Source organism: Bos indicus x Bos taurus, chromosome 5 (assembly GCF_003369695.1).
Source record: "Bos indicus x Bos taurus breed Angus x Brahman F1 hybrid chromosome 5, Bos_hybrid_MaternalHap_v2.0, whole genome shotgun sequence".
Lineage (NCBI taxonomy): Eukaryota > Metazoa > Chordata > Mammalia > Artiodactyla > Bovidae > Bos > Bos indicus x Bos taurus.
In genome coordinates this window covers 4122082-4149322 of record NC_040080.1, presented here as the reverse complement: position 1 = coordinate 4149322, position 27241 = coordinate 4122082, and the positions used below count along the sequence as shown (strand labels likewise).

At 54.9% G+C, this 27241-nt stretch overlaps 1 protein-coding gene across 2 annotated transcripts in view; it reads left to right on the top strand.

Moving 5' to 3' along the window:
• FBLN1 (fibulin 1) overlaps positions 1-27241 on the top strand; it is a 79839-nt gene that overhangs the window by 35563 nt on the left and 17035 nt on the right. The window contains exons 12-16 of one of the 2 annotated variants that reach the window (XM_027540515.1): positions 1298-1417; positions 2246-2377; positions 4354-4477; positions 22689-22831; positions 24857-24988. In XM_027540515.1, coding sequence (XP_027396316.1) covers positions 1298-1417; positions 2246-2377; positions 4354-4477; positions 22689-22831; positions 24857-24988 — 651 coding nt within the window. Of the gene's footprint in view, positions 1-1297; positions 1418-2245; positions 2378-4353; positions 4478-12869; positions 13322-22688; positions 22832-24856; positions 24989-27241 lie in introns of those variants that run through there. The other variant, XM_027540516.1, reaches the window with a different exon arrangement.

The window sequence follows — 27241 nt, the reverse complement described above, 5'->3', positions numbered from 1 at the left end:
GATCACAGATATGCCAGGACACACCCCGGTGTGTAATTCTCACCCTGAAGGATGGACAGTGTGAGGGGCTCCTGGGTCCCAGGCTTCCCCTGAGGTTCTGGGACTCGTCCCCAGGAACCAGACCCAACACACACATGTAATGTCAAGGAACCAGATTCATGCCTGGGGCGGGGGTTGGGGGGAGGGTCCCTCGGGCCTGGGTTCAGATCCCAGCTCTGTCACGGTTATGGTCTTGAGAGTCATCAGCATTTCTGGGCCCCAGGGTCCTCATCTGCAAAACAGGGCTAGTGAGACCCACCTAATAGCACTAGTAGGGGTCATGAGGATGAAATACGATGGAGCCTGTCCAGCGTTTCACAGTGCCCCATGTGAGAGGCCACGCTTGTGACATGGAGACTGCTGGCATCATTGGTATTATCATTTGTGGCTTGTGCTGTCCGTGGTGACTCCTTAATGACCGAATAGTAGATACTCATACCTGTTAGTGGATGATTTTGCCCAAAACCAGGGCCCGGCCAGCTTTGCTGCGTCATTCCGCCGAGCAGTTATAAAGCACCCCCTGCTCCAGGCGTGCAGCAAGAACATGGTTCCTGCCTTCAGGAAGTGTCTCTGGGATGTGATGAGACACCACACGGGGCAGAGGGGACCAAGCGCACAGGGGTCAAGTGACAGCCAGGCCAGGCGTGGCGGTGCTGCAGGGGTGAGAGGGGCTGAGGCACTAAAGGACATTCTCCCCTGCTCACCCCTCCTGCCCTGCTAAGAATTAGCAGTAAACAAAAATGAGAAGGGACTTCTGGGCCAGAGATTGGCAAAGTTGTTTTTTTTTTTTTTCCTAAAAGCCACACAGTAAATATTTTAGGCTTTGCCAGCCACGTCTTGATTGTGCCTCCTTAACTCTGCCATTATAGTGCACAGGCAGCCGTGGACTATGAGCGTGGCTGTGTGCCAATAAAACTTTATTTGCAAACACAAGTGGTGGGCCGGAAGTTTGCTGATCCCAGTTCTAGGCAAAGAGAACAGAGCAAGAGCCCCAGGGTTGGTGTGGCTTGAAGCAGGCAGTGGCAGGAGTGGGGAGATGCCAGATCCCCCAGCCTTGAGGGGCTGGAGTGGGAGCCTCTCTCCCTTAGGGAAACCTCGAGCAGGTCCCTGGCCGTACATGTGGTAGCCTCTGCCTCTGTGTGTGTGTTAACTCGAGGGAGGTCATGGCCCACGGACGTGGGAGAGAGGTCATGACCCACTCGACTAGGGACCAGGGACTCAGCTCTGAGCGGTAGCCTCGGGACCTTGTCTCTTTCAGACGTGAACGAGTGTAACAGCAACCCCTGCAGCCAGGAGTGTGCCAACGTCTACGGCTCCTACCAGTGTTACTGCCGGCGAGGCTACCAGCTCAGCGACGTGGACGGGGTCACCTGCGAAGGTGAGCGGGGAGAGGCCGCCTCTCTCCTGTCCCCCACTCCCCGCTCCTCCTGGCTGGCGAGTGGCCTGGGTTTCTTCCCTCTGAGATGTGTTTGGATGGACTTTGCCCATTATTGAGAGTGAGGTTTGTAAAGGAGGAAACCCACTCCCAGATTTTCTTTAGTGACATAAAGTGGAACAGAGGTGATGGCCATGGGTGCCGCCCGGACCTCGAGCAGGGCGGGGGTGGGGGAGGCGGGGCCGAGGAGTCACACCCCTGGCTCGACCCTCTGCCTCTGGCCTTTCAGAAGCCCCTCACCGGGCCTGGGCCACCCTCCTCTGTAACATCCGGGTTCATCCTGCACTTACCCGGTGGTCGGAGGATGAAACCAAATGATGATTCAAGTGCACTTCATACATGCCTGGCACAATGTTGGTGCTCAGAAGGCAACTGTTTGTAAGGTTATACCTATTTTTATTATATAAAGTGTGTCTGTTATTGGCACGTTTATAATCATCGGCATCAGGATGGAGCCGGCAGGGTACCTCTGTGTGTGCCATTACGAAGCCCTTGGCTCTGCTTTGTTCCCCAGTCTCCCTCTCCCCACCCTGCAAACTTCACACAAGAACTTGCTCTGTGGCCCCAGGCTAGGCCTTTTCCCTCTCTGGGACTCAGCGAGCCCTTCTGGCGGGATGGCCTCGGAGGCCGCCCCGGCCCTGGCACTTTGAGACCCCGCTGTGTCCTGCTCGCCCTCGGGGCTGACTTCCAGGTCACAGATCAGCCCACTGGGGGCTGTGGCCCAGCCGGGAGGGGTCCGCACGGTGCTGAGGGTGGGCTTTGCCGTCACAGACATCGACGAGTGCGCCCTGCCCACGGGGGGCCACATCTGCTCCTACCGCTGCATCAACATCCCTGGGAGCTTCCAGTGCAGCTGCCCCCCGACCGGCTACCGGCTGGCCCCCAACGGTCGCAACTGCCAAGGTGAGCAGGGCGGGTCCCGGGGTCTCCCAGGCCGTCCCGCGGCTCTGCAGGGCGGGGGGGACTGAGGCTCCGCAGCCACAGCACAGGTGGGGTGCGTTTGGGGGGGACGACTGTATCTGGGTGTGTCCTCGCCCCACGGGCACCCTGGTCTCCCATGCTCGGGCACGCTTATCCACCGGGGGTTCTGAGTCCTCCTGTTCTGCCCCGGGCAGCCCCCGGGGGGCCAGAAGTGGGGCTGACAGCCTTTAAAAGGAAGACGTCCAGCATCAAGGAAGCAGGCCTTCAGTACCCAGAAGACCCCACAGCTTAGCACTGCTGTTTAGTCTCTCATTCAGTCACTCGACATACCCAGGCCCTGCCAGGTGTTAAGGGCAAAGCAGTGAGCCAGTGGTGCAGGCCTCTGTCCCCGGGTGCTGGTCTCCACTTGGCAGGGGGATGGACCTGGTCAGGGTGTGTCCCCACCCTGAGCTCTCTGTATCGAAGGCCTTTATGGCCAGGGTTCCTGCGGGGCCCAGGGATCAGCTAAATGAAAGGTGAGTGGCCTGCATCCTATCCTCGGCTCCCAGTTCTAAGAACACTCCAGGGGTCACTGCGTCACTGTCTCTTGGGTTACTGAAAGGGGAGCTGAGGAGATATTTGTGAATGAGCAACCCCGGAACGGGCGTGCTGGCCTTACCCTCGGCAATGGCTGCAGTAGCTGGATCAGAGGCTGGGACTGTCCAGCCCCTGCAGCGAGCCTCCTACAGGGCTTGGAGGCTCTGGGGGCCGGGGTTCTGCAGATGTCCTTTCTGGTCATGAAGGGGGTTTGCACACTGTGATCAAAGGCGGCAGGAGCTGCGGCGTTTCCTGGGAGGGACTGCTCGGCTGTCCAGAGCTCCAGATGGAAGTCGCTCTGTTTTCACATTTCTGAAGGAGCAGATGACCTGGCCAGGCGCCCTCACCGCAGCCTGGGGTCCTGCCAGACACAGCGAAAACACATTCCTGAGCCTCTCTCGGGCTTTGAGACTGGGGACCGCTGTTTTTGCTACCAATGGTCAGGATTTGGCACCTCTTCACAGATGCCTCAGGGCTTCCCAGGTGGCGCTAGTGGTAAAGAACCTGTCTGCCAGTGCAAGAGATAAAAGAGACGTGGGTTTGATCCCTGGGGTGGGAAGACCCCCTGGAGGAGGGCATGGCAACCCACTCCAGTATTCTTGCCTGCACAATCCCCATGGACAAAGGAGCTTGGAGGGCTACAGTCCATGGGGTCACAGAGAGTCAGACCCGACTGAAATGACTTAGCACGCACCCATGCAACCTCTGGCATGGTGGCGCCCCCTGAACTCACCGTTTGGCTGCTCCGGACAGCTGTGGGGTGGGGGACGACTCCCCATGTCCAGGTGACCTCCTGATGTGCCCCAGGCCTGGTTCTGGTCCAACCCAGACAGTCACTGACTTTGGAAACTGGGCACAGCGTAGACTCCCTTTCTGCCTCAGTTTCCTCATCTGTAACGTGGGGCTGGTGGCTTCTGCCCATTCCCTCCTCAGACGTTAGAAGTGGCACGCGAGGTAAGACTGATGCACCTCGAGAGCCTTGGAGAGGTGCTGGCTGCCTGGGTTCAAAGCTCAGCTCCCCCACTTACCACATGTGTGGCCTTAAACCAGTCACTTAAGCCCACGAGCTCCTCCTAAAATGAGGGTAATAACCAGTACATGCCTCATTTAATTATAATGAGAAGTGTTTCCTGCCAAACACTTCAAGGGCCATCATTTAGAGGTTGCTGTTGTTATTATGCTCACTCCAGGGATCATGAATAGTAGGTAAATTAGATATAAATCTCCTATAAACAAAAGGGCTGGCACAGGGCTGTGCTCCGGAGAGCAGCCAACAGAGGGCAAGGATGGCCCAATCCCCCAGACTCTGGGCACCCCCATCTGGGCCGGGGATGGTGTGGGGGGCCTCAGCCTTCACCATGCCGCCTTGGGGTCTCCTGCAGACATCGATGAGTGTGTGACCGGCATCCACAACTGCTCCATCAACGAGACCTGCTTCAACATCCAGGGCAGCTTCCGCTGCCTGGCCTTCGAGTGTCCCGAGAACTACCGCCGCTCCACAGACGCGTAAGTCCCTCGGGCCCCGCGGTCGTCTGTCTGTGTCGGCCTTCCTGGGGGCTGGGCTCCCGGCCTGTACGAGTCGGAAGTGGGTATTCATGAGCTGTGTCCTCCAACGTGGGTCTTGGGAAACTCAAGGATCCCCGGTTCTCAGGCGCCTAAATGCCAGCAAGACTGGTCGCAGAAAGCGAAGGAAATTGGCCTCAAACGGGCTGAAGGTCGGCGGGCCTCCTCACTGACCTGCCTGCACATGGAGCCAGGCAGAAACCTGGCCTCTGCTCCCTGGGGTGGAGCCTTGGTCAAGGGACAGCTCTTTGGACCTCAGTGTCCACCTCTGTGGGTTACAGGAGGCAGAGCGTGCCAACTCAGATGGAGATAGCAATGACTCCGGGTGGGCCGCACCTGAAAACCACATTCTGTTCCGCCCAGCGATGGTGTGGGAACAGCTCAGAAGGTTCTGGGTTCTCAGCTTGAAGCTGTGTGTCCATGTGTCACTGTAAGCTCACTGACTCTCAGGCTACCCGATGTTTGCTGGGGTGTCTAGAAACCCCGTTCCTCAGGGAGCAGTGAGGAACCTCTGGTCTCGCCATACATGATCCCAGCTCTTGTTTTGTTGGGTGGGTCTTCTTTCTTGCCCCCAGAGATCGTTTCAGGGAAAGCTCCTCAGTGGGAGCCCATCTTAGGAGCGTGGACGCGGGATCCCTTCCCTCCTGCCCTGGGCAGTGCCAGCACCCAGCCATGCTGCCTGCCCTGGGCAGTGCCAGCACCCAGCCTCGCTGCCTGGGAGACCCGGCCTCTTGACCTTGACCCTGCTCCTCCCGCCAAGGGTCGGGGCCATCTGGAGCAAAGGTCCCAGGCTCTGGCGTGTACTTGTTCTGGCCAAAAGCTAGAGCAGGAGATGCTCAGATGGCCCCAGTGTTCTTCGCAGCATCGGGGATGTTCATCCTCTGGCCTCGCCCACCCCCCACCCTCTCTGTTTCCCTGGCAGGCATTCTTGTGGGTAGGGAAAAGCCACCCCAGGGCTGGGTTTGCCAGCACTCAGCATTCCGAGAGCCGGGGGCTTATACAACAGCTTACAGGCAGTGCGAGTGCTCCTGAGCTGGGAAGAACGATCGTGTCCTTGATTTGAGGCTGAGCTGCTCCTGTCTGTCTGTCCATGCTCCCTCACTCCCTCCGAGGCCCTTGTCTGTGTCTGGGTTAGAGGATTCTGGAAGATGGGCTGGTTGCTGTTGACCTCAGACTCAGGTGCAGTCATGAAGGCAAACGGGGAGGAGGAGGCTGCCCTGCGCGGGGTCTTCACGCCTCCGACGCAGGGGGTGGGCAGGCTGGCATCGTGTGCCGAGACTGGCTGTGGTTGGCTCCCCTCCCCAGTCCTTACACTGATGGGTGCTGCGGCTGGGGAAGGGCCTTTACTTGTTCGGGGAGTGTTCACCGTGAGCCTACTGTGTGTGGGCACCTGGGCAGACAGTGGGCCCGCAAAGGCCCCTGGGCCCTGCTCTGAGCCCAGGAGGAGCCCATGCGAAAGCAGCCGTGGGCAGAGTGCAGGAGTGCTCTCATTAAGGAGGGCTCTCTGCCGGGAGGAGTGGGGGGCACAGAAGGCAGGGGTACCTAGAGTTGGTGATGCCGGAATGAAGCGGGGAGGAGTCGGGCAGAGAGGGAGGGAGTGGATGGTGGGATGGGCATGGGGTGTAGACCTGCATTAAAGGGCAACAGAGGAGTTCCGGCCAGGAAATAGGGTGCCCAGCAAGGAACCACGCCTGCTGACTGAGGCACTGATGCTCCAGGGCGTGGTCTGTCCCCATCCTTTGGGTTCATCGCCCTGCCTCCTGGGGGATGATAAAGAGGGAGCACCGTCATTGTCTGTCTGTATTAGGCGCAGGAAGTAGGCTCCGTCCACGGTCAAGGTTGGGGAGGGGTTGGGGCTCCAAGCAGCCCCTCCAGGAAAGACTGTGGCCCCATTGAGCACATGCTGCTCGCGAGCGCCACCAAGCAGCTGGAGCAGAGGCTGGGAGGCGGGTGGGGCTGGGAAAGTTGTGTCCCCTGCCCTGAGGGTGCGATGGGCTGTGCTCCCTTCACTGTTCTCAAGAGTCATGGAGATGCTATGGCATTCTGGAGCTATCTGGCTTTGGTGTCAGCCTCGCTTAGGTTTGCCTCCCAAATTCAGTCCATTCCAGGTCCCCTTTATAGTCAGCAGGTCCCGTGAACTTCTTGCTGAAAAGGGAGCAGTGGTGTCATCCTCTGGGTTCCTGTTGGGTGACTGTGATTATGGGAGCAGAGCCGCTTCCATATGGCTCGCTCTGGGTTCAGCCTGGGGGGCTGCGGGTAAGGTTCCCCCAGGCACATTTTACTGCCAGTATTTATGGATGGAAGGAAGGCGGACGGTGACCCTGGTGTCCGGTTGAGGACAAAGCCTGGGAGGCTGCCTGGAGGAGGAAGGAACCAGGCCTGGGACTCCCGTCCTGCCTTCCAGGCCTGGCTCTCCTATTCCTTGGTCCCGTGATCTGGGGTCTTGGTCACCCTGGGGCCCATTTTCCCCTGTAACACGTGCTGACAATACCTGCTTGTCAGCGCCTTGAGGATTAATGGTAACGCTCCGGGTGCCCGGCCCAGGGGGATGATAAAGAGGGAGCACCATCACTGTCTGTATTAGGCGCAGAGTGGTGGTAAGGAAGATGGCCACAAGCCACCCCGTTCTCCTCCTCAGAATCCAGACGTTCCTCAGAGCGACTGCAGCTGTGGCTCCATGGCTGACTGTGTGCCTGTGGGCTGACTGTGACCGGCCAGGTCTAGGGTCGCTCAGTCCTCAGACAGGAAGACGAAACTCGGCTCCTGAAGGGCTGTTGAGGAATCGTGGGCCAGCCAGGAGCCCAGCGCTGGGCGCAGGAAGTGGGGGCCGGGCCTGGAATCCTCGGTTGACAGGCCTTGGGGGGTGGGGGTCTCGTTTTGGTTGCCTTGTCACATATGGGGGGGCTGTTTCTCTGGGACCACGGGAGCCCCGATAGCTTAGGGCCACTGACACGTCGTGTAGATGTGGGCAGGACGCAGGCCAGAGCGCCAGGTGAGGCGGAGCTGAGCCTCTCAGCCCTGCGGACTCCTCAGACTGGAGCTTTCTGTTTCACGGCCCTTTTCCTTTTCTGCAAAAACTCTCTTAAGAATTTATCTGAGCTTCAGAAAGCGATTTGTACAAGTTAAAAGTGCTGTATTAGAAAGGACCAGGGAAACAGCACTTCCGTGGTTTAACATTCAGGGAGCCTTGACCGGCAAGATTTGAGTCTCTCTCTCTGTTGCTGGGCCTCAGCCTTCTCTCTGTCTCTCCACAAACAGCCTCCTTCTGGCCAGTTTCCCTGGTGGCCGAAGGGCGGTAACTGGAGCGTGACCCAGCAGGCCGGGCCACAAACCACAGGTCTGGGCCCCAAGGACTGACCAGGCTGTTAAGATCCTGACCACGCAGTTCCCTCCTCCCCACAGCAGGGATATTCAGTGTCCCTGAGCCTGGGGTGGGACCGAAAACATCCTCTCTACCCCCTCGGTGGGGCAGACCCCGAGACCCGGGCTCTCAGAAGCCAGGGCCAGAGGGAGGCTGGCGGCCTTAGTTGGCACAGCTCCTGGCCCCAGGGTGTAACCCTGGTGGACGGAGTGGGTGGAACCCTGCCCTGGCTAGTTCCTGGAGCTTGTGTCCAGAACGACAGGAACTGCTGGTGGGGATGGCTGCGAGCTTCAGGCGGCCACAGCAGCCATACCTCCCGGGAGAAGGTGCTGGCCTTGAGGACCTTTCTTCTCTGGCGTGTGGTGACTTCCAATAATTGCGTTTTCGTGGAACTTGGGGTGTCCTGAGCAAAGTCATTGAACCGAAAACTTGGGGCATGTTGTGCTCTCACACGGGTCGAGATGGAAACAGAAGTGGGTGGTCCCCAGGTTCTGGGCCTCCTCTGCTCTGTAATAGAGGCGGTGGCGGCAGCCCCTCCTCCATCCAGACACACCCGCTAACAAAGACTTCAGTGCCACCCCCCACCCCCCCACCCCCCCCCCAGCCGTCTGACAGGCAGTTTGCCAGAGGCAGTAAGTTACACTTTCTGGGATGTTTGTAGTAAGTATGGGGTAGAGCAGAGTGGAATCATTGAAGTTGCAACTGACCAGGAAAATCAGGGCCGAATTTACTTGTGCGCATGTATTAATATAAAGCATGTAGTGAGTGTCAAGCTGATGCTGGGTACTGGAGATGAAGCCAAAGAGCCATGGGAATGGAATGGTCTGGAAGGAGCTGGGCCCAGAAATGCCCAGAGGGAGGAAGGGCTTGGGTGCTCTGTGGGGTTGGGGGTGTGGAGACCATCGGGGAGGAAGCAGTGTTCTGCTCTCTGGTGTGATGTCTGTGGGGGCGATACCAGAACTTCACACACACTTCACGTTCCCTGCCTTCCACACATGCCGTGTTAATCATTTGGCGAATGAAAACCCTGGGAGACGTGGGAAAATTTAATACATGTGATGGAGACTCTAGCACCACCTGCTGGCCAGACCCACCAGACCCTTCCTGAAGTGGGGGGGGGGGGGGGGGTGTGTGTGTGTGTGTGTGTGTGTGTGTGTGTGTGTGTGTGTGTGTGTGTGTGTGTGTGTGTGTGTGTACATACAGCCTTTGAAGTGTGGTGGAGACTCTAGCACCACCTGCTGGCCAGACCCACCAGACCCTTCCTGAAGTGGGGGGGGGGGGGGGTGTGTGTGTGTGTGTGTGTGTGTGTGTGTGTGTGTGTGTGTGTGTGTGTGTGTGTGTGTGTGTGTGTACATACAGCCTTTGAAGTGTGGTGGAGACTCTAGCACCACCTGCTGGCCAGATCCACCAGACCCTTCCTGAAGCAGGGGTGTGTGTGTGTGTGTGTGTGTGTTTGTGAACACATAGCCTTTGAAGTGAGGGCTTCCCAGAGCAGCTGTGTGTGTGTGTGTGTACACATAGCCTTTGAAGTGAGGGCTTCCCAGATAGCTCAGTGATAAAGAATCCAGCTGCCAGCGCAGGAAACACAAGAGATATGGGTTCAATCCTTAGTCAGGAAGATCTACTAGTGTAGGAAATCGCAACCGGCTCCCGTATCCTTGTCTGGGAAATCCCATGGACAGAGGAGCCTGGCGGGCTCCAGTCCATGGGGTCACAAAGAGTCGGGCATGACTGAGCGACTGAGCCAGTACAGGCCAATACAGGCCAACTTTGCCTGCCATTTAGTAGACTGGAGACATGGACAAGTTACATGTCCTCACTGAGCTTTGGTCTTCCTGTTAGTAAAACAAGAATCATGTGGGACAGCGAGGGGAGCTTGGGGAAAGAGAAACTCTGACTTACCCAGCATGAGACCAGGCACGTTCCTTGGTTTTTCCAGTCACCTGGCGCACCGCCTTTTGGCCTGGACCAGGGTGTCTGTCGGGGTGGGCTGCCCTCAGCAGTACCCACGCCTGCTTTCTTTGCCACTGCTCTCCCTCTGCCTGTCAGCCACCTCCCTTACAAAACCTTCATCTCCAGTGTTCCTGAATTTCACATGCCTTTACTAGCATGGAGCTCATTCCTGAGCTCATTTCTAAGAGCTGAAAATGGTAAACAGCCAAGTAAATGAAAGGATTCCAATGAGTGAGTTCTGATAAAGAGCCTGGACATAGGGTGTAAAAAGAGACAGTGCTTGCTAACAATAAACGCCAAGTGTTAAATAAGTTCTAGTCACCCAACACGAGGCATGGAAACTGAAAAGCTGAAATGGAGGCATGATGGAAGACAAGGACAGTAGCAGATGCTCCCAACTGGAGAATCCAAGCACAGTTAAGATGGCGAGACTTCCTGGGACATGCTCTGTCAGGTCCTGTGGGGCTCAGCACCTTGGCTCTGCTCCTAAGGCAGCTGCCTTCCTATTGTGGTGGAGTTCAAGAGGCAGAAGATAGGCCTGTTCTTATCATCTCACAGAAGGTTAGAACCTGTCCCCTTCCTGTCACAGGAAGTTAGAATCTGTCTGTATTCTGGCAAAGGAAGTTAAAACCTATCCTCATAATCCTGTCACAGGAGTTTAGGAGCAGTAAATATTCTCTCACAGGAAGTTAGGATCTGTCTCCATCGTGTCACAGGAAGTTAGGACTTATCTCTGTCCTGTCACAGGAAGTTAGGACGTGTCTCCATCCTATCACAGGAAGTTAGGACCTGTCTGCATCCTGTCACAGGAAGTTAGGACCTGTCTGCATCCTGTCACAGGAAGGTAGGACCTGTCGCAGGAAGTCAGGATGTGTTTCCATCGTGTCACAGGAAGTTAGGACCTGTCACAGGAAGGTAGGACATGTGTCCATCCTGTCACAGGAAGTTAAAACCGCTCCTCATATTGTCACAGAAAGTTAGGACCTGTCTCCATCTTGACCCAGGAAGTTAGAACCTGTCACAAGAAGTTAGGACCTGTCTGCATCCTGTCACAGGAAGTTAGGACCTGTCTCCATTGTGTCACAGGAAGTTAGGACATATCTCTGTCCTGTCACAGGAAGTTAGGACGTGTCTCCATCCTATCACAGGAAGTTAGGACCTGTCTGCATCCTGTCACAGGAAGGTAGGACCTGTCTGCATCCTGTCACAGGAAGGTAGGACCTGTCGCAGGAAGTCAGGATGTGTTTCCATCGTGTCACAGGAAGTTAGGACCTGTCACAGGAAGTTAGGACATGTCTCCATCCTGTCACAGGAAGTTAAAACCGCTCCTCATATTGTCACAGAAAGTTAGGACCTGTCTCCATCTTGACCCAGGAAGTTAGAACCTGTCACAGGAAGTTAGGACCTGTCTGCATCCTGTCACAGGAAGTTAGGACCTGTCTCCATAGTGTCACAGGAAGTTAGGACATATCTCTGTCCTGTCACAGGAAGTTAGGACGTGTCTCCATCCTGTCACAGGAAGTTAGGATGTGTTTCCATCCTGTCACAGGAAGTTAGGACCTGTCTGCATCCTGTCACAGGAAGGTAGGACCTGTCACAAGAGTTACAGGAAGTTAGGACGTGTCTCCATCCTGTCACAGGAAGTTAAAACCGCTCCTTATATTGTCACAGAAAGTTAGGACCTGTCTCCATCTTGACCCAGGAAGTTAGAACCTGTCACAGGAAGTTAGGACCTGTCTCCATCCTGTCACAGGAAGTTAAAACCGCTCCTCATATTGTCACAGAAAGTTAGGACCTGTCTCCATCTTGACCCAGGAAGTTAGAACCTGTCACAAGAAGTTAGGACCTGTCTGCATCCTGTCACAGGAAGTCAGGATGTGTTTCCATCGTGTCACAGGAAGTTAGGACATGTCTCCATCCTGTCACAGGAAGTTAAAACCGCTCCTCATATTGTCACAGAAAGTTAGGACCTGAACCTGTCATAGGAAGTTAGGACCTGTCTGCATCCTGTCACAGGAAGTTAGGACCTGTCACAGGAAGTTAGGACGTGTCTCCATCCTGTCACAGGAAGTTAAAACCGCTCCTCATATTGTCACAGAAAGTTAGGACCTGAACCTGTCATAGGAAGTTAGGACCTGTCTGCATCCTGTCACAGGAAGTTAGGACCTGTCACAGGAGGTCAGGATGTGTTTCCATCCTGTCACAGGAAGTTAAAACTGCTCCTCATATTGTCACAGAAAGTTAGGACCTGTCTCCTTTGTGTCACAGGAAGTTAGGACCTGTCACAGAAAGTTAGGACCTGTCTCCATCTTGACCCAGGAAGTTAGAACTTGTCTCCATCTCTGCCCTAAGACTTGGCTGGTCCTGTGAATACAGACAGGGAACTGGGCCTAGAGTACAAAGCTTTAGTAAGGAAACACAGGAAAATACTTGACTGAGCACAAATCTAGCTTCCTTACACACTCTGTGACTTCGAAAAAGCCACTGATTCTTTCAACCTCAGTTTCCTCATCTGAAAAATGGCCCTCAATGCCCCCTCACAGTGTGGGTGTGATCACTCTAGCAAAGGCATGCTGACGAATAGCCAAACGCTCTGTAAATGGCGGCAGCCATGTTTGCTGGCCTGGAGAGCCGCCCAGTGTCGCCCTGACCACTGTCTGGGCGAGGAGCTGGGAGCCTGGACGACACTCAGAGGGCAGGGTGTGCCTGGTGAGGACAGCCTGGGGTGGGGTCTGCCGGTGAGAGAGGGACACCCCTTGCTCCAGGCACAACCCTGGCCCCAGCCACCCAGCGCCCCCGAGGGTGTTGGAAGAGGCTAGTGCCTGAGGCAGCGGCTGGAGGTCCCCGGCACCTCCCACAGGTGAGTGAGGGGTGCTCTTCTCATTGGCTGATTGGCCAGAGGGGCGGCGGGAGGCCCCGCCCAGCAGGCCCCCCGCTTACCCCGCCCCACGCTCTGTTGTTTCTCCGCTTGCTGAATGGGCCCTAACCCTCTCCTTGTCTCTCTGTCCACTTTTCTTGCAGCCGCTGCGAGCGCTTGCCTTGCCATGAGAATCAGGAGTGCCCCAAGCTGCCTCTGAGAATAACCCACTACCACCTCTCTTTCCCCACCAACATCCAAGTGCCCGCCGTGGTCTTCCGCATGGGCCCCTCCAATGTCGTCCCCGGGGACAGCATGCAGCTGGCCATCACCGGCGGCAACGAGGAGGGCTTTTTCACCACCCAGAAGGTGAACCACCACAGAGGGGTGGTGGCCCTCACCAAGCCCGTCCCCGAGCCCAGGGACATGCTCCTGACCGTCAGGATGGACCTCTCCCGCCACGGCACCGTCAGCTCCTTTGTGGCCAAGCTTTACATCTTTGTATCTGCAGAGCTCTGAGCACGCGCTTTGGGCCGTTGAGGGGCCCCCCTTGTTGCTTTCCCCACCCTCCCCTCCGGGATGCCAATAAAGGCTCAGCGGGCAATGCCACACAGCATGGCTGGCGTGCCTTGGTTTTATTTGGCGCGGTCGGGAGTGTCTGTGCTGCTTGTTCCTGGTGGGGGAAGGGGGAGCCCAGCACTGCCTGGCGCCCCCAAGGGTGGCCAAGGAGTGTTTTCAGTGAGGGGTCTGCGTCCAGGAGCCCCTGAGAGTGGGAGTCACAGTCCATACCGCCAGGGCGCCCCAGGCCAGGGCAGAGCGAGGTCAGATGTTTCATCTGAGATGATTCTTTGTCCCCTACTTGTGCTGAGCCCAGAGGACGAGGTGACGGAGGCCCCTAGGGATGGCTGAGCTCCATCCCCTCTCACTTCACAGATGTGGAAACTGAGGCCCAGAGAAGGGGAGGGGCTTGACCAAGGTGACGTGGCCTATGTGTGGTGGAAGGCAGTCTAGGACCCAGGTCTTCTGGTCCCAGCCTGGTTTCCTTGCTGTATTGCCAGGAGCTGAGCCTTTAACTGAGACCATAAAAGCTCCATCTTGGGACTCAAACCTCCCATTCTGTCTTGATGAGAAGCCCAAACTTGTGGAAGAACACTGAACGTGATCACGGCATCTTACATGCAGCCCTTACCTAAGGGAGGTCGGTTCCCTCCACAGAGGACCCCAGCTTTGTACCAGGAGGAGGCAAAGGGAGCCCAATGAATGTGACGCTCATGGGCCCCCCTCAGTAAGCCCCGGGCCTTCCTGTGCGCTACTTCCCATCCTGTGGGGCAGGCGTGTCATCCCAGAGAGACTCGGGGAGGGGCGGGTGAGCGATGTGCGCAGGGTCACACAGTTGATCTTCGAACCTTGGTTTGCCGACGGCACAGCTCTGACTGTTCCGTTCCGTCACGACACCGCCAACATGAACCTCGATGGGCCTGCCTCTCTTCGAAGATCTCTTCCACCGTGATCCCAGCCAAGCCCCCAGTGTGCGTCTCAAGGCACGGCATCATGTATTCCTGGCATCCACCTGCAGCCTGACCTCAAATTGTTCTCCCTTGCCTTGCTTCCCTTGAACCACACTGTTGGGTTCTCTGCTGCCACAGGCCCTTTGCACATGCGTTTGCACCCTTGACCATTCAGTTGTTGGCTGAACCGCAGTCACTGTGCCCCTGTCGCCACGGGGCCTCCCTGGACACCCTTGGGTCATGTTTCCCCTGTCAGTCTTTCCCTAACTCCGCCTCTGTGACGCTCCTCATAGTTTGCAGGCCTCTTGTCTGTGTTTCACTTTTGTCCCCCACCACCCAGAAGGCTCCGGGGAGTCAGGGAGCAAGTCTGTCTCGTTCAGGGCCGTGTCCCTAAGCTCCTGGCGAGGCCTAGCATGCCGTAGGTCCTCTGCTTCTGTCTGCTGAGGGAATGGATGACTTCCTGCCAACGTCGCTTTGCATGTCTAGCATTTCTGTGGCTGCTGATGCTGTTTTCAAGTAGGAACGTGAAGGGGAGGCAGAATGTCAAGAGGAATCAAGTGAAGGATACTGGAGGGGCCTAAGGTTCTTCCTACAAGGGCCTGGAAGAAGATGGGGAAGGGGTCCACTTTACTATCTAGTGGAGAGGACAGGTATACAGTTAACATGGTGCTCTGTGCCCTGTGACAGAGGCAGCAGGTAACTTGCCACAGGAGCATACACATGGTCCTAGCCACTTGCCTCCAAACCCCTGCTGTCTCCTAGACCCCTCTCTGAGCACCTCTGGTCTGGACCAGCTTGCGATCTCCCAAGCTGAAGCCAGAGGACCTCTCTGAAGGACCAGTCTGGTTGTGTCCCTCCCCTCTTTAGAACCTTCTATGACTAGCAGACGAAGCCCAACTCCCTTGGAATGGCACCTGAGACCGTGCCTGCTCCAGCCTCTGCCCACCTTTTCAGCCACGTGTCCCCCCTGTTCCCCACTCTGGCTGACCCCCTGCTAGTGACCAGTGTTCTAGTTACGCAGAACTCCTGCCCTTCTCTACACTCGCTTTCTCCAGGCCATAGCACGCGCCATGCCTTCCTCCTGCAAATGGCCATTCTCCCTGAAGACGTATCTTAAAGGTCACCTTGTTGGTGAAGGCTTTTCTTAATCTGAGCTTTTCCAGAGCCAGGTGGACTCCATCAGAGCAGTTACCCTGGCATCTTGTTCTTTTTTTAAATACTTTTAAATGGTGCTATCAATTCCTTTATTTTTGGCCACGCCACGAAGCATGTAGGATCTTAGTGCCCCAACCAGGGATCGAGCCCATGCCCCCCACAGTGGAAGCGCAGAAAGTGCGAGTCTTCACCGCTGGACCACCAGGGAAGTCCTTGTTTCTGTTACTTTTTATCATCACCTTTTTAAAGGCAGAGATCGTGTCTGTGTTCTCTACACTTTTCAGAATGTCTGGCCTGTAGAAGGAGCTCAGTAAACATCTGAATAAACATGGATGGATGGATGGATGGATAGTATTTTCAAGGCTTAGTTCAGATACCACCTCTTCTGTGAAATCAACAAGACACAGCAGGGATTCGTCATTGTATTCAGTTACTCTTTCATCTGGGGGCTTCCCTGGTGGCTCAGCTGGTGAAGAATCCACCTGCAATGCAGGAGACCCCTGTTCAATTCCTGGGTCAGGAAGATCCGCTGGAGGAGAGATAGGGTACCCACTCCAGTATTCTTGGGCTTCCCTGGTGGCTCAGCTGGTAAAGAATCCCCCCACAATGCAGGAGACCCCGGTTTGATTCCTAGGTTGGGAAGATTGGCTGGAGAAGGGAAAGGCTCCCTACTCCAGTATCCTGGCCTGGAGAATTCCATGGACTGTGTAGTCCATGGGGTTGCAAAGAGCCGGACACAACTGAGTGACTTTCACTGTTCTTTCATCATGGTCCTGCTTATTGAGGCTGGGGGAGCTTTTTGCCCTTGGGAGTGTTAAGATGTGGCGGGATTCTTGGGGGCTTTAGAAGCCTTTCAGCAGCCTTACAAGGCTTTCCAGAATCCCTCTACATTCCCACTGGCTGTTCAGCTTTTCTTGCACTTTGCCTTGTTTGTGGGACTTCCTGCCTCTTGAGGTGGCCTGCTCCATCCGAGAACACCTTTGATGTGTCTGCGCGTGTACCTGCATGCACTCATGGGGATGGCGGTATCTGGATTACCTGGCCGCTCACCTCTCTGCAGTCCCTGGAGGCTACTTAGCGGTATCAGCCTGCTGAGATCACGCAGTGCAGGAAAAACAAACCAACCCACCCAACCAACCGAACGAAACTCAAGAGTTCAAGTGCCCTCGTTGCCATTTACTGGTTCTGTGACCTCGGATAAGTCACTTGCCTTTCAGAGCTTCGAGGCCCACTTCCTGAACTGTTTTGGAAATGACATGAAGTTACTTAACCCAAGGCAGCATCTGGCTGTGGTAGGCAGTTAATGAGTGTTGGTGCCTCCATTCACTGGAAGGTACTCAAGTGTTCATTTGGATGTTGATTTAAATGGAGAATGAAAGTTCGGAGGGTTTGCAGAGCTGCCATCACTTCCAACTCTTGGACCTGTGTGGGCAGTTTTGGGGTTTTTTTGGCAGCACCACCTGGCTTGTGGGATCTTAGTTCCACCGGGACTTAGTTCCACCAAAGACCTGAGCCCTTGGCAGTAAAAGCAGAGCATTCTAACCACTGGGCATCCAGGGAAGTCCCATGTTTGTGCACTTTTAAACTAAGCTCCCAAAGGTGGTGGTGATGGTGGTGTTCAGTCCCTAAGTCATGTCTGACTTTTGTGACACAATGGACTATAGCCTGCCTGGCTTCTCTGTCAGTGGGATTTCCCTGGCAAGAATATTGGAGTGGGAAGCCATTTCCTTCTCCAGGGGATCTTCCTGACTCAGGGATCAAACCCAGGTCTCCTGCATTGCAGGCAGATTCTTTACCAACTGAGCCACCAGGAAGCCCAAAGGTGAAGGATGATAATTATGATGATCATATAATGATAAAATAGTTAACAACTATCACAGCTAACACCTAGGCAGTGCCTTCTGTGGGCCAAGCAATTAACTAACCCTCATGGAGCCTTGGGAGAAGGCAATGGCACCCCACTCCAGTACTCTTGCCTAGAAAATCCCATGGACGGAGGAGCCTGGTGGGCTGCAGTCCATGGGGTCTCTAAGAGTTGAACGACTGAGCGACTTCACTTTCACTTTTCACTTTCATGCATTGGAGAAGGAAATGGCAACCCACTCCAGTGTTCTTGCCTGGAGAATCCCAGGGACGGGGGAGCCTGGTGGGCTGCCATCTCTGGGGTTGCACAGAGTTGGACATGACTGAAGCGACTTAGCAGCAGCAGCATGGAGCCTTTGAGGAAAGTGCTGTTATGATCCTTATTTCACAATGAAGACATGGAGGGAGAGAGAGGTTGAGTAACGTGCCCGAAGTCCCAGCGCTGATATAAGGTGGGGCGGGATTCCGACCCAGGCAGCCTGGCTCCGGAGTCTGTTCTCAGACACCCAGCCCCATGCTGAAGGGGGCCGGATTGCTGGCATCGCTCAGTGCCCATCAGCTTGTTACTCTAGCCTGCTCTCAGAAAGCCCTCATACCAGCCCAGTTCTAAAATTCTCAAGTGAAAGACAGAGTGTTTTCCTGGCTGAGGAAGGAGACCGTGTGGCGAAGAGGGAAGAGCTGTGAGGAGTCCAGGAAGTGACGTGTGCCGACTGTCCAGCACAGACGTCTGCGAGGACGTTGCAGCATAGTTTTGGAAGTTCTCTGGATCCTAAGCAAAACCACAACGACCAGATAAAGTTTTTCCTCCATGGGAAACATTTTTAACTAAACAAAGGCAACCCCCACATACAGTTCAAATGAAATCCGCCCACATGGTGTTGGCATCCATGCAGGAGGAAGCAGTGAAAGAACCCAAGCAGTCAGCAGTGTCCTGTGCAAAGGCAGCAGCGCAGTCTGAGAACAGTGGCTGAGGCTGGGAGCCACTTTGCTCACTGCAGTGGCGAGTGTGTGCAAGGACTGAAGAAGGGGTGGAACAGGCTGTGCTCTGCTTACTCGCTCAGTCGTGTCCGAGTCTTGGCGACCCCATGGACTGTAGCCAGCCAGCCTCCTCTGTCCATGGGATTCTCCAGGCGTGAACACTGGAGTGGGTTGCCATGCCCTCTTCCAGGGGATCTTCCCAACCCAGGAATAGAACCCAGGTCTCCCACGTAGCAGGCAGATTCTTTACCAGCTGAGCCATCAGGGAAGCCCAAGAACATTGGAGTGAGTAGTCTCTCCCTTCTCCAGGGGATCTTCCCAACCCAGGAATCAAACCGGGATCTCCTGAATTGCAGGCGGATTCTTTACCAGCTGAGCTACCAGGGAATTTTCTTTGTTTTTGTTTTTTTAATATTTCTTTGGGCTCCATGAGGTCTTGGTTGTGACATGCAGGGTATTCGTTTGATGCAGGATCTTCTGCTGCGGTGTGCAGTATTAGAAGCCCCTCGGCGTGTGGGATCTTCGTTTCCCAGACCTGAGTCCCTTGCACTGTAAAATGGATTCTTTTTTTTTCTTATTGGAGGATAATTGCTTTACAATATTGTGTTGGCTCCTGCCATACATCAACATGAATCAGCCATAGGTATACGTATGTCCCCTCCATGAGCCTCCCTCCCACCCCATCCCACTCCTCTGTTGTCACAGAGTACCGAGTTTGAGCTCCTTGCATCATACAGCGAATTCCCACTGGCTGTCTGTTTTACATATGATAGTGTATATATCTCAGTGCTCCTCTCTCAGTTCATCCCACCCTCTCCTTCCCCACCGTGTGCAGAAGTCTGTTCTCTGCGTCTCCGTTGCTGCCCTGCAGACAGATCCATCAGTACCATCTTTCTAGATTCCATGTCTGTGTTAATACGCAGTGTTTGTTTTTCTCTTTCTGACTTACTTCACTCTGTATAGTAGGCTCTAGATTCATTCACCTCACTAGGACTGACTCAGATGCATTCCTTCTTATGGCTGAGTGATGCGCCATTGTATATACGTACCACAGCTTCTTTATCCTTCAATCTGTTGATGGGCATCTAGGTTGCTTCCATGTTCTAGCTGTTGTAAATAGTGCTGCGATGAACATCAGGATACATATGTCTTTTTCAATTATGGTTTCCTCAGGATATATGCCCAGTACTGGGATTGTTGGGTCGTATAGTCGTTTTATTCCTAGTTTTTACAAGGAAGATTCTTAACCACTGGACCACCAGGGAAGCCCCATTAAACTTTTAAAACGGTCATGAAGGCTTCTTTGAAAAGTCAGGAACTAATACTATGAAGAAACTGCTGGAAATGAAATAGAAAATTGAGTAGGAAAAAGACTGTTGTGGAAAATGAAGCTCCAGGTAAGTGTAGAGGCCTGTCAGAGAGCAGGCTGCCAAAAACAACAGATGAAGCGGCCCTGTGAAATCAGGAAAAGTGTGGACCACTGCTTATGTGATGCTGGTCTCACATAGAGATGGTTAGCCAAAAAGGATCCAGGTTAAATCTCATATAAAGCTATTGTAGGAAAAAAGAGAATAAAGAACAGAATGACATTCCTCTGGAGAATGAAAGTACTCCAGGAAGATATGCTTACAGACTAGATCAAAGCTGTAACCTAATCAAACAAACCAAAAGGACTGAAAATATAACCAAAACTGAAGGAAAAATGTCAGCCAGAATTAGGAAAAACTGAGAAATGAAGTGATGAGACTCAAGAAATTATTTTAAATTAAAGCAAAAAGCAGTTTCAGAAATAAATACTTAAGGAAAAGCTGAAAAAAAGATCTCATCAATTGAAAAATAAATAACATGAAAAGACTTGAGGAGAAAGTGATGGATGTTGAAGACAAAGAAGACCCAGCATACAGGCAATAGAAATCTCTGAAGAATTAATGCGAAACAAAGGAGGGTAGCAATAATCACTAAAATCGATAATTCAAGAGGCTTTACAGATGTTTTAGGGAAAAGATTTTAAATTCCATATTGAAAGAACACCCAATATATTTGAACATATTGACTCAGAGCAACCAACACCAAGATATAAAGAGAAAACAAAAATACCTGTGCCTTTGGGTAAAAACAGCAAGAGACTTATAAGGGAAAAAACTGTGTTATCATCAAATTTATCCATAACAACACTTACGCCAGAAGAAAATTCATACTTAGAATGCTCAAGAAAATGTAAGTCAAGGATTTTATACCCAACAAAACAGACTTTTATGTACAAAAGTGCAAGTCCTTCAGTCTTGTACAACTCTTTGTGAGCCCATGGACTGTAACCAGGCTCCTCCATCCATGGGATTTTCCAGACAAGAATACTGGAATGGGTAGCCATTTCCTTCTCCAGGGGATCTTCCTGACCCAGGAATCGAACCCAGGCCTCTCAGATTGCAGGCAGACTCTTTACCATCTGAGCTACCAGGGAAGCCTTTGTGCCTTTATGTACAAAGGGCACACACCATTAGCACCATGCGAAATTGTCAGCCTGAGAGCATTAAACATAATTACTCACAGAACTACAGTTAAGTGAGTGTTATAAGAAAAGAGTATGGTATGAATCACTGTAGGCTCAGACTATGTACATCCAGCACATCTATTAAAGTTGTAGGTAGAATTAGGAGAACTTAGCCCCCAACGTATTACTTTAAGTAATTATGTAATTATGTTAGTGGTACTGATTGTAGTTTTGTTATTCTGAGACTACTGGATCAAAATATGGGATAAACAAAAATAAATAATTATGGGATATTCTACCATATCCTGTGTTCTTAAGAGCCAGAATTTTGACATGGAAAAAAAGGAGATTCCTTTGGTATATAGGAGACGTTAAGTAAAAAACTATGTGCTTCTTATTTTGTTTGTAGATATCAGTATGAACTCATACTGTATATGATCTTTAAAAATTTCCGCTGAAGAGGCCTAGAAACAATGACCAACTCAGTAGCACTGAGCATTCTTGGTATCCAGATTATGGTCTTGAAATATCATTTTCCACTAAAAAACAAAAAACAAACCCAACACTTCTTGGAAATACCTGGGACAGTAAAAGTGTAAGATGAGGCTGGAACACCTTGTTAAGCCAGATAGCAAGAGAGCCATCAGAGATTCCTGGGGCTGAGTCCAAAGGGCTCAGGAGAGGACTTCCCTGGTTGTCCAGTGGTTAAGAATCTGCCTGCCAATGCAGGCAACACAGGTTCGATCCCTGGTCCAGGAAGATTCCACGTGCCTCAGGGCAACGAAGCCCATGCACCACAGCTACTGAGCGCACGCGCTCTAGAGCCCATGCTCCACAGCAAAAGAAATGACCGCAACTGGAGAGTAACCCCCACTCGCCAGAACTAGAGAAAGCCTGTGCACAGCAAAGAAGACCCAACGCAGCCAAAAGAGAATAAAGAACTGTCTCCAAAACAATATGTCTCATTTAAAAAAAATACATAAAGATACAACAAGGACTTCATGGTGGTCCAGTGGTTAAGACTCTGTGCTCCAAATGCAGGGGCATGTGTTCGATCCCTGGTCAGGGAACTAAGATCTTGCGTGCCACGTGGCACAGCAAAAAAATAAATAAATGAAAGATACAGCAAAATTATTTTAATGGGCAAATTTAAGTGATTTTCTCGAGATGCACATGTGTGGTACAGATGTAAAGGAACCCAGGTAGCGATTGCTGGCAGAGACAGGACAGGGGTTACTTTGGGGGTGCACGAGAGGGTTAAGACAGATCTGGGCCCACGAAGGGGCCTCAAGTGCCAGGTTGAAGTTCTCTTTCTTGACCTGGGTGCCGATTGGAAAGCGGTTTGCCTGATAATACTCGTTAAGCTGTAACCTTGTTTTGTGTAGCTCTCGCATTGTGTTTTATCTTATGATTAAGAGGTTTTTAAAAGTATGCCTGGACCTGTAGCAAACTCGGGCCCCACCTCCCCGTCCATCACGTACGTGACACTGGAGATTTGACTGCTTTGTGTGGGGCGCCGAGCTGGGGGCTTTACCTGTGACAGCCCGCCACCCCGACCCGGGGTCCCAGGAAGGCCGGACCTTGTCTCCCTTGCTTGCTTTTGGTGTCCCTGGTGTGTGGCACCCAGCAGACACTCCAAACACACTTGTTGAGCAAGTGGATGAATGAATGTGATTTGCAGTTGCAGAAACTGAAGCTCAGTTTGTGTAGCTGGTAAATAGCAAAGCTTTGTTTATCCCAGCCGGGGCAGATGGAAACTGGGGTGTGTCTCAGGGGTTCGACTCCCGGTCCGGTTTGTAGAAGGACTCGGAAGCATCCCCTCGGAGCAGCCGGGCTGGGAGGCTGGTGCGGGTCTCTCAACGACGGAGCCAGCCTGGGGCGGGTGCTGCTGCCCGGCCACCTGCTTCTCTCCTGGACCCTGGGCTCTGTCTCTGTGGGTGTCCGGGTGCCACCTTTCCCACCCCATCTTGTGCTGTGGCTCCCCTCAGGCTCCGCCAAGAGAAGACAGATACTGTCCGCTGCATCAAGTCCTGCCGCCCCAACGATGTCGCCTGCGTGCTGGACCCGGTGCACACCATCTCCCACACCGTCGTCTCACTCCCCACCTTCCGCGAGTTCACCCGCCCCGAAGGTGAGTGGCCGCTCCCAAGTCTGGAGCCGTTGCGGGGGTCCTGGCGGAGGCCAGCGTCTGGGGTACCATCCCTGCCCCCTTGCTGAGGTTGATAGCTTGACCTGCAGGAGCAGCTCCTTGGCGAGATGTGGGTTTGGGGCTTGGAATGCCGACCCCTCCCTGCTTCTGCATCTCCTCCACGTCCCCAGACTACAAGGCAACCCGGTTCCTGCCTGTTCCCCGCCCTCAGTTCAGTGGAGGGGGTGTGGATCTCATTTGGGGGATAACAGTCGTTCAGCGAATAGCTATTAAGTGTTGATTCTTTGCCAGGTGTGGGGTTATCAGGGAGGGCTTCCAGGAGGCAGTGACCCTACTCTGGGTCCTGAGGGGCCAGTAGGACGTTAATGTAGGAAAGTGGGGAGTGGGAGAGAGGGCCAAATCAGAATACCTCCGGAAAATCTGGAGGTGAGTGGGGAGTGTGGGTCTTTGAGGAAGGAAGCCAAGTTTTTCTGGCTGGAGTGGTGAAGGCTTGGCAAGAGATGCGCTGCAAAGGTAGATGGGAGCCTGCACTTGGAGTTGGGGCTTCAACTCCAAGGTTCTGGGAGCCAGTAGAGGGTCGTGACTGATGCTTTTTGCACACAGAAGCTGCATCCTGGAGACCAAGGGGCAGGTGGGTTGGTGTGGCTAGACCGACTCCAGGAAACCCTTTGGTAAAGGCGTCAGCGTGCCCGCCACAGGCAGCTCCCACTGCAGTGTCGACCTGCAGTCGCAGCCCCTGTCCACACGTGGGGCCAGGGCAGCGGGCTCCCCGTGCCTGGCAGAAGGCTGTGGGCAGGAAGCTGCCCTGTGTGCCTTCCTTTGGGGTGTGCGGCCCACGTGCCAGGGCTGGCGTGGTCTCCAGACACCCCCTTCCTCTGTGGAGTCTTCATCCTTCCCCTGTGGCTTTCGGAAGAGCTCCCCACGAGAATTAATTCAGCCAACTGAGCCTCCTGGGTGTCAGGCTGTGGGACGCCGTGGTGAACAAGAGCCTTCCGTCCGTCTCAGGAAGGTTGGACAGGTTGCCTCGTGTCTATACATGGCCTCAGGGTCCGGGGAGTGACTTGGGTGTGCGTACCAGAACACTGAGCCTGGCCGTGGGGGTGGGAGGGCAGGAGAGGCGCCCAGGGACGGGCTCACCGGCAGGAGAGCTGAGCCCCCCACCTCCTCATCCCTCTAGAAAAGGGAGGCGCAGAACCTTTGCAGGGCGGCCCGGACTTGGCTCAGAGAACATCACTGACTGCGGTTTGCCCCGTGCACCATGACGGGTTCCACCAAACCACGCAGATCCTTCCCAAATCCCTTTCCCCCGTGCCGTGGCCCTCCGGCTGGTGCTGACCCACAGTTTGGTGCTACGGGGAGCTGGGCGTGGTTAGAGCTACCTGTTGGCGTCTTGGGCCAGGAAACCTGGAGCCTGACTGTTCACGTGGAGAGGACCCTTAGTGGGCAGCGGCGGGCGCCTGCTTCACTTTATGGTGGGGAGACGGAGGCTCAGAGAGGACTCCCCACCACCCCCCAGATGGCGTAAATCGGGCCCTTGTGCTCCCAGCCCTGATTTCACATCAGGGTCTGTTGATTTCACATCAGGTGGCCTGGGAGATGGACGCAGCCACCCACCCGCTTGGGGCCCGGCCCGAGGAGGGGCTTGCCCGACCCCCATCATGGTGGGGCAGGGACCATCTCGACCTCTCTCCCACATCCTTCATCCGCCCCTCTTCCCCATCTTCCCAGCTTCAGGGAGACTCCTGAGCAATCACCAGTTACTTCCTAGCGCTGGCCTCACCAGCTAATGCGCTCCATGACTTCCGGGAGGATCCAAAGTCTCGCCAGGCCTTGGCTTCCCTGTTGGTGCAAAGGGGGCACAGGCTGTGCCCTGGGGTCCCTCGGGGCCCCTGCACCTTCTCCATGCTTGGGGCCCTCGTGTTGGGTTCTCACGGCCCTGGGTCAGGCCTCTCCGGGGTCGCGGGGCCCAGCGCTGCGCCCTCTCCATGCCTCGCTTCTCTCTGGCAGAGATCATCTTCCTCCGGGCCATCACGCCTGCGTATCCTGCCAACCACGCGGACATCATCTTCGACATAACGGATGGGAACCTCCGTGACTCTTTCGACATCATCAAGCGCTACATGGACGGCATGACTGTGGGTGAGTGGCCGGAGACAGCAGGTTCAGCCAGATGCCCCTGGTCCTCCAGCCCGTCGTGGCTCAGCCGAGGCCTGTCGCAGACCAGCCCGGCTCCCGCCCGGGTGCCCTGGTCCTTCAGGGCCCAGCTGGAAACCTGCACCTGTCACTCACGGTGCAAAAAGCGTCCAGCAGGGCGGAGCCACCTGCTCTCGGGTGATCCCGGGAGCCTCAGTCTCCCCACCTGCAGCTGTTGTTTGCTGTTTAGCTGCTAAGTCGGGTGTGACTCATTTGCGACCCCGTGGACTGTGGCCCACCTGGCTCCTCTGACCATGGGATTCTCCAGGCAAAAATACTGGAGTGGGTTGCCCTTTCCTTCGCCAGGGGATCTTCCCGAGCCAGGGATCGACCCCTCCTCTCCTGCGTTGCAGGCAGATTCTTTACCACTGAGCCTCCTGGGAAGCCCCTCCAGGTCTCCTAGGTCCTGGATTTTGTTGGCCTGGGCGGAGCGTTACGGAACGTGGTCTGTAGGTGGCACTGTTGGTTCTCAGAACCCCATCCCTGAGGCCGCAGTCCTGACTGATCGTTGTGGAGCTGCAGCTGGAGACAGGATCGTTAACTCCTCTGTTGCCAAAGAGCCATTTATAGCGACTTTACAAGCTCTTAAATGGGTTTGCATGTTGTAAACATGACTGAGTCATCTGGGGGCCCCCCCGCCCCCGGCTCCTCCTCCACTAGCTGGCAGCAAGAATAATTAGTTAATTACAATTAATAGTACAGGAGTCCTCGCTGGGATTCGAAGGGGAGGGCGTGCAGCCATAAAACTTGCTGCTTGCCCCTGAGTCACTGCCCGCCCTGGGCCTCAGTTTCCCCCACGGTTAGGTGGAGCGATGCGTTACAGGACCTTCAGGCGCCTGGGGATGGGGGCAGGCAGGAGGAAGCGGGGTCGAGGGTTTGTGTGCCCCCCGCTGCCCCCCAACCCCCTGGCATGGGGGTTGGTGAACAGCTCGCGGGCACCTGCACACAGCAGCCTGCCTGGGACCGCCTTTGTGCTTGACGCTGGGCCGGCAGGCGTGGCTGCAGCACGGCCGCCCTGGGGGCACTTCTCAGCTCTTAGACCGCTAGAGATGGAGTCAGATCTTTCCGACGCACTCGTTCATTCTTTGGGTTTCTGGGCTCTTCCCTCTCTGTACTGGCCCCGGGCCTGGCACTGTGCATACAGAGATGGGTCAGTACCCACACAGCCCCTGCCCCTGAGGGCTTTGCATTCCACCGGGTGGCAGTGGGGAGGCAGAAACAGGTCATGGGAACGTAGTGGTGGAGAGACAGTGACGAGCAGCTGCGAGGCCTCGCTGGGGACTCAGACAGTGCTCGTGTCTTCGGTTCCCAGCTAAACCCTTCCTGGAGTGACCTGAGCCAGGGGCTGGGCGCAGCTGGGCCCAGAGCCAGTGCTCACAGCACGTTTTTCTAGCCACCTTGATACTCCAAATAGAACCAACCTGGGAGCCTGTGTTTCTTGGGTTCCCATCCACTGGGACAGAAAATCCTGGCACCTCGGAGCCTGGAGGCTCCCGGAGGCCACCCCTTCCAACTCCTTCTTGGAGGGGGACTCCCGAGCAGCGAGGGGGAGCTGGCCGGTCTTCCCAGGGTGACTCGGGCCAGGGCGGGGGTGGGCGAGGAGGGGACAGACCCCGGTGTGAGAGGCGACCACGGGTTCCACTGTGGAATCACAGCATCCTCTCCTGCCGCGTTTGGTCCCGCGGGCCCTGGTCTTCGGATTCAGTGCTGGGGGAGGGCCCAGGCTGGCCTTGGGGAAGTCGTCCTGCTGCAGTCCGGCCTCCTGGGTGGGCTGGGTGTCTTCAGCTTCTCAGTCCGTTTGCCGGACGTCTTGTCTGGTTGGGCTCCTGGGGTTTGCCAGTGAGCTCTCCCACGTGGAGAGTGAAGGCCAGCGGGGACGGGGGTCTCCCTGGGGTGCGACGCAGGCTGTGCTGGGCTCCCGTCTCGACACCCGCGGGCGCTGCCTTGTTTCTCTCCTCGGAGCATCTCGCCTGGACTTCTTTATCCGCTGCTCCCTCCAGCGCCTCTCCTGCCCCAAAGAATTCCTGTGCCCCCTGGAGCATCTGGACTCTGAGGGTAGCCACCCTGGCACACGCCAGGCCTGGGCATGGGCCTGTCCACCTGTGATGGCTTGTTCTGCCACTGGACTCCAGCCCAGTCTGAGCGGCATGGGAGCCAGCCGTCACTGGGCACACTCACCCCCGCATCCCGTCTCGGTCT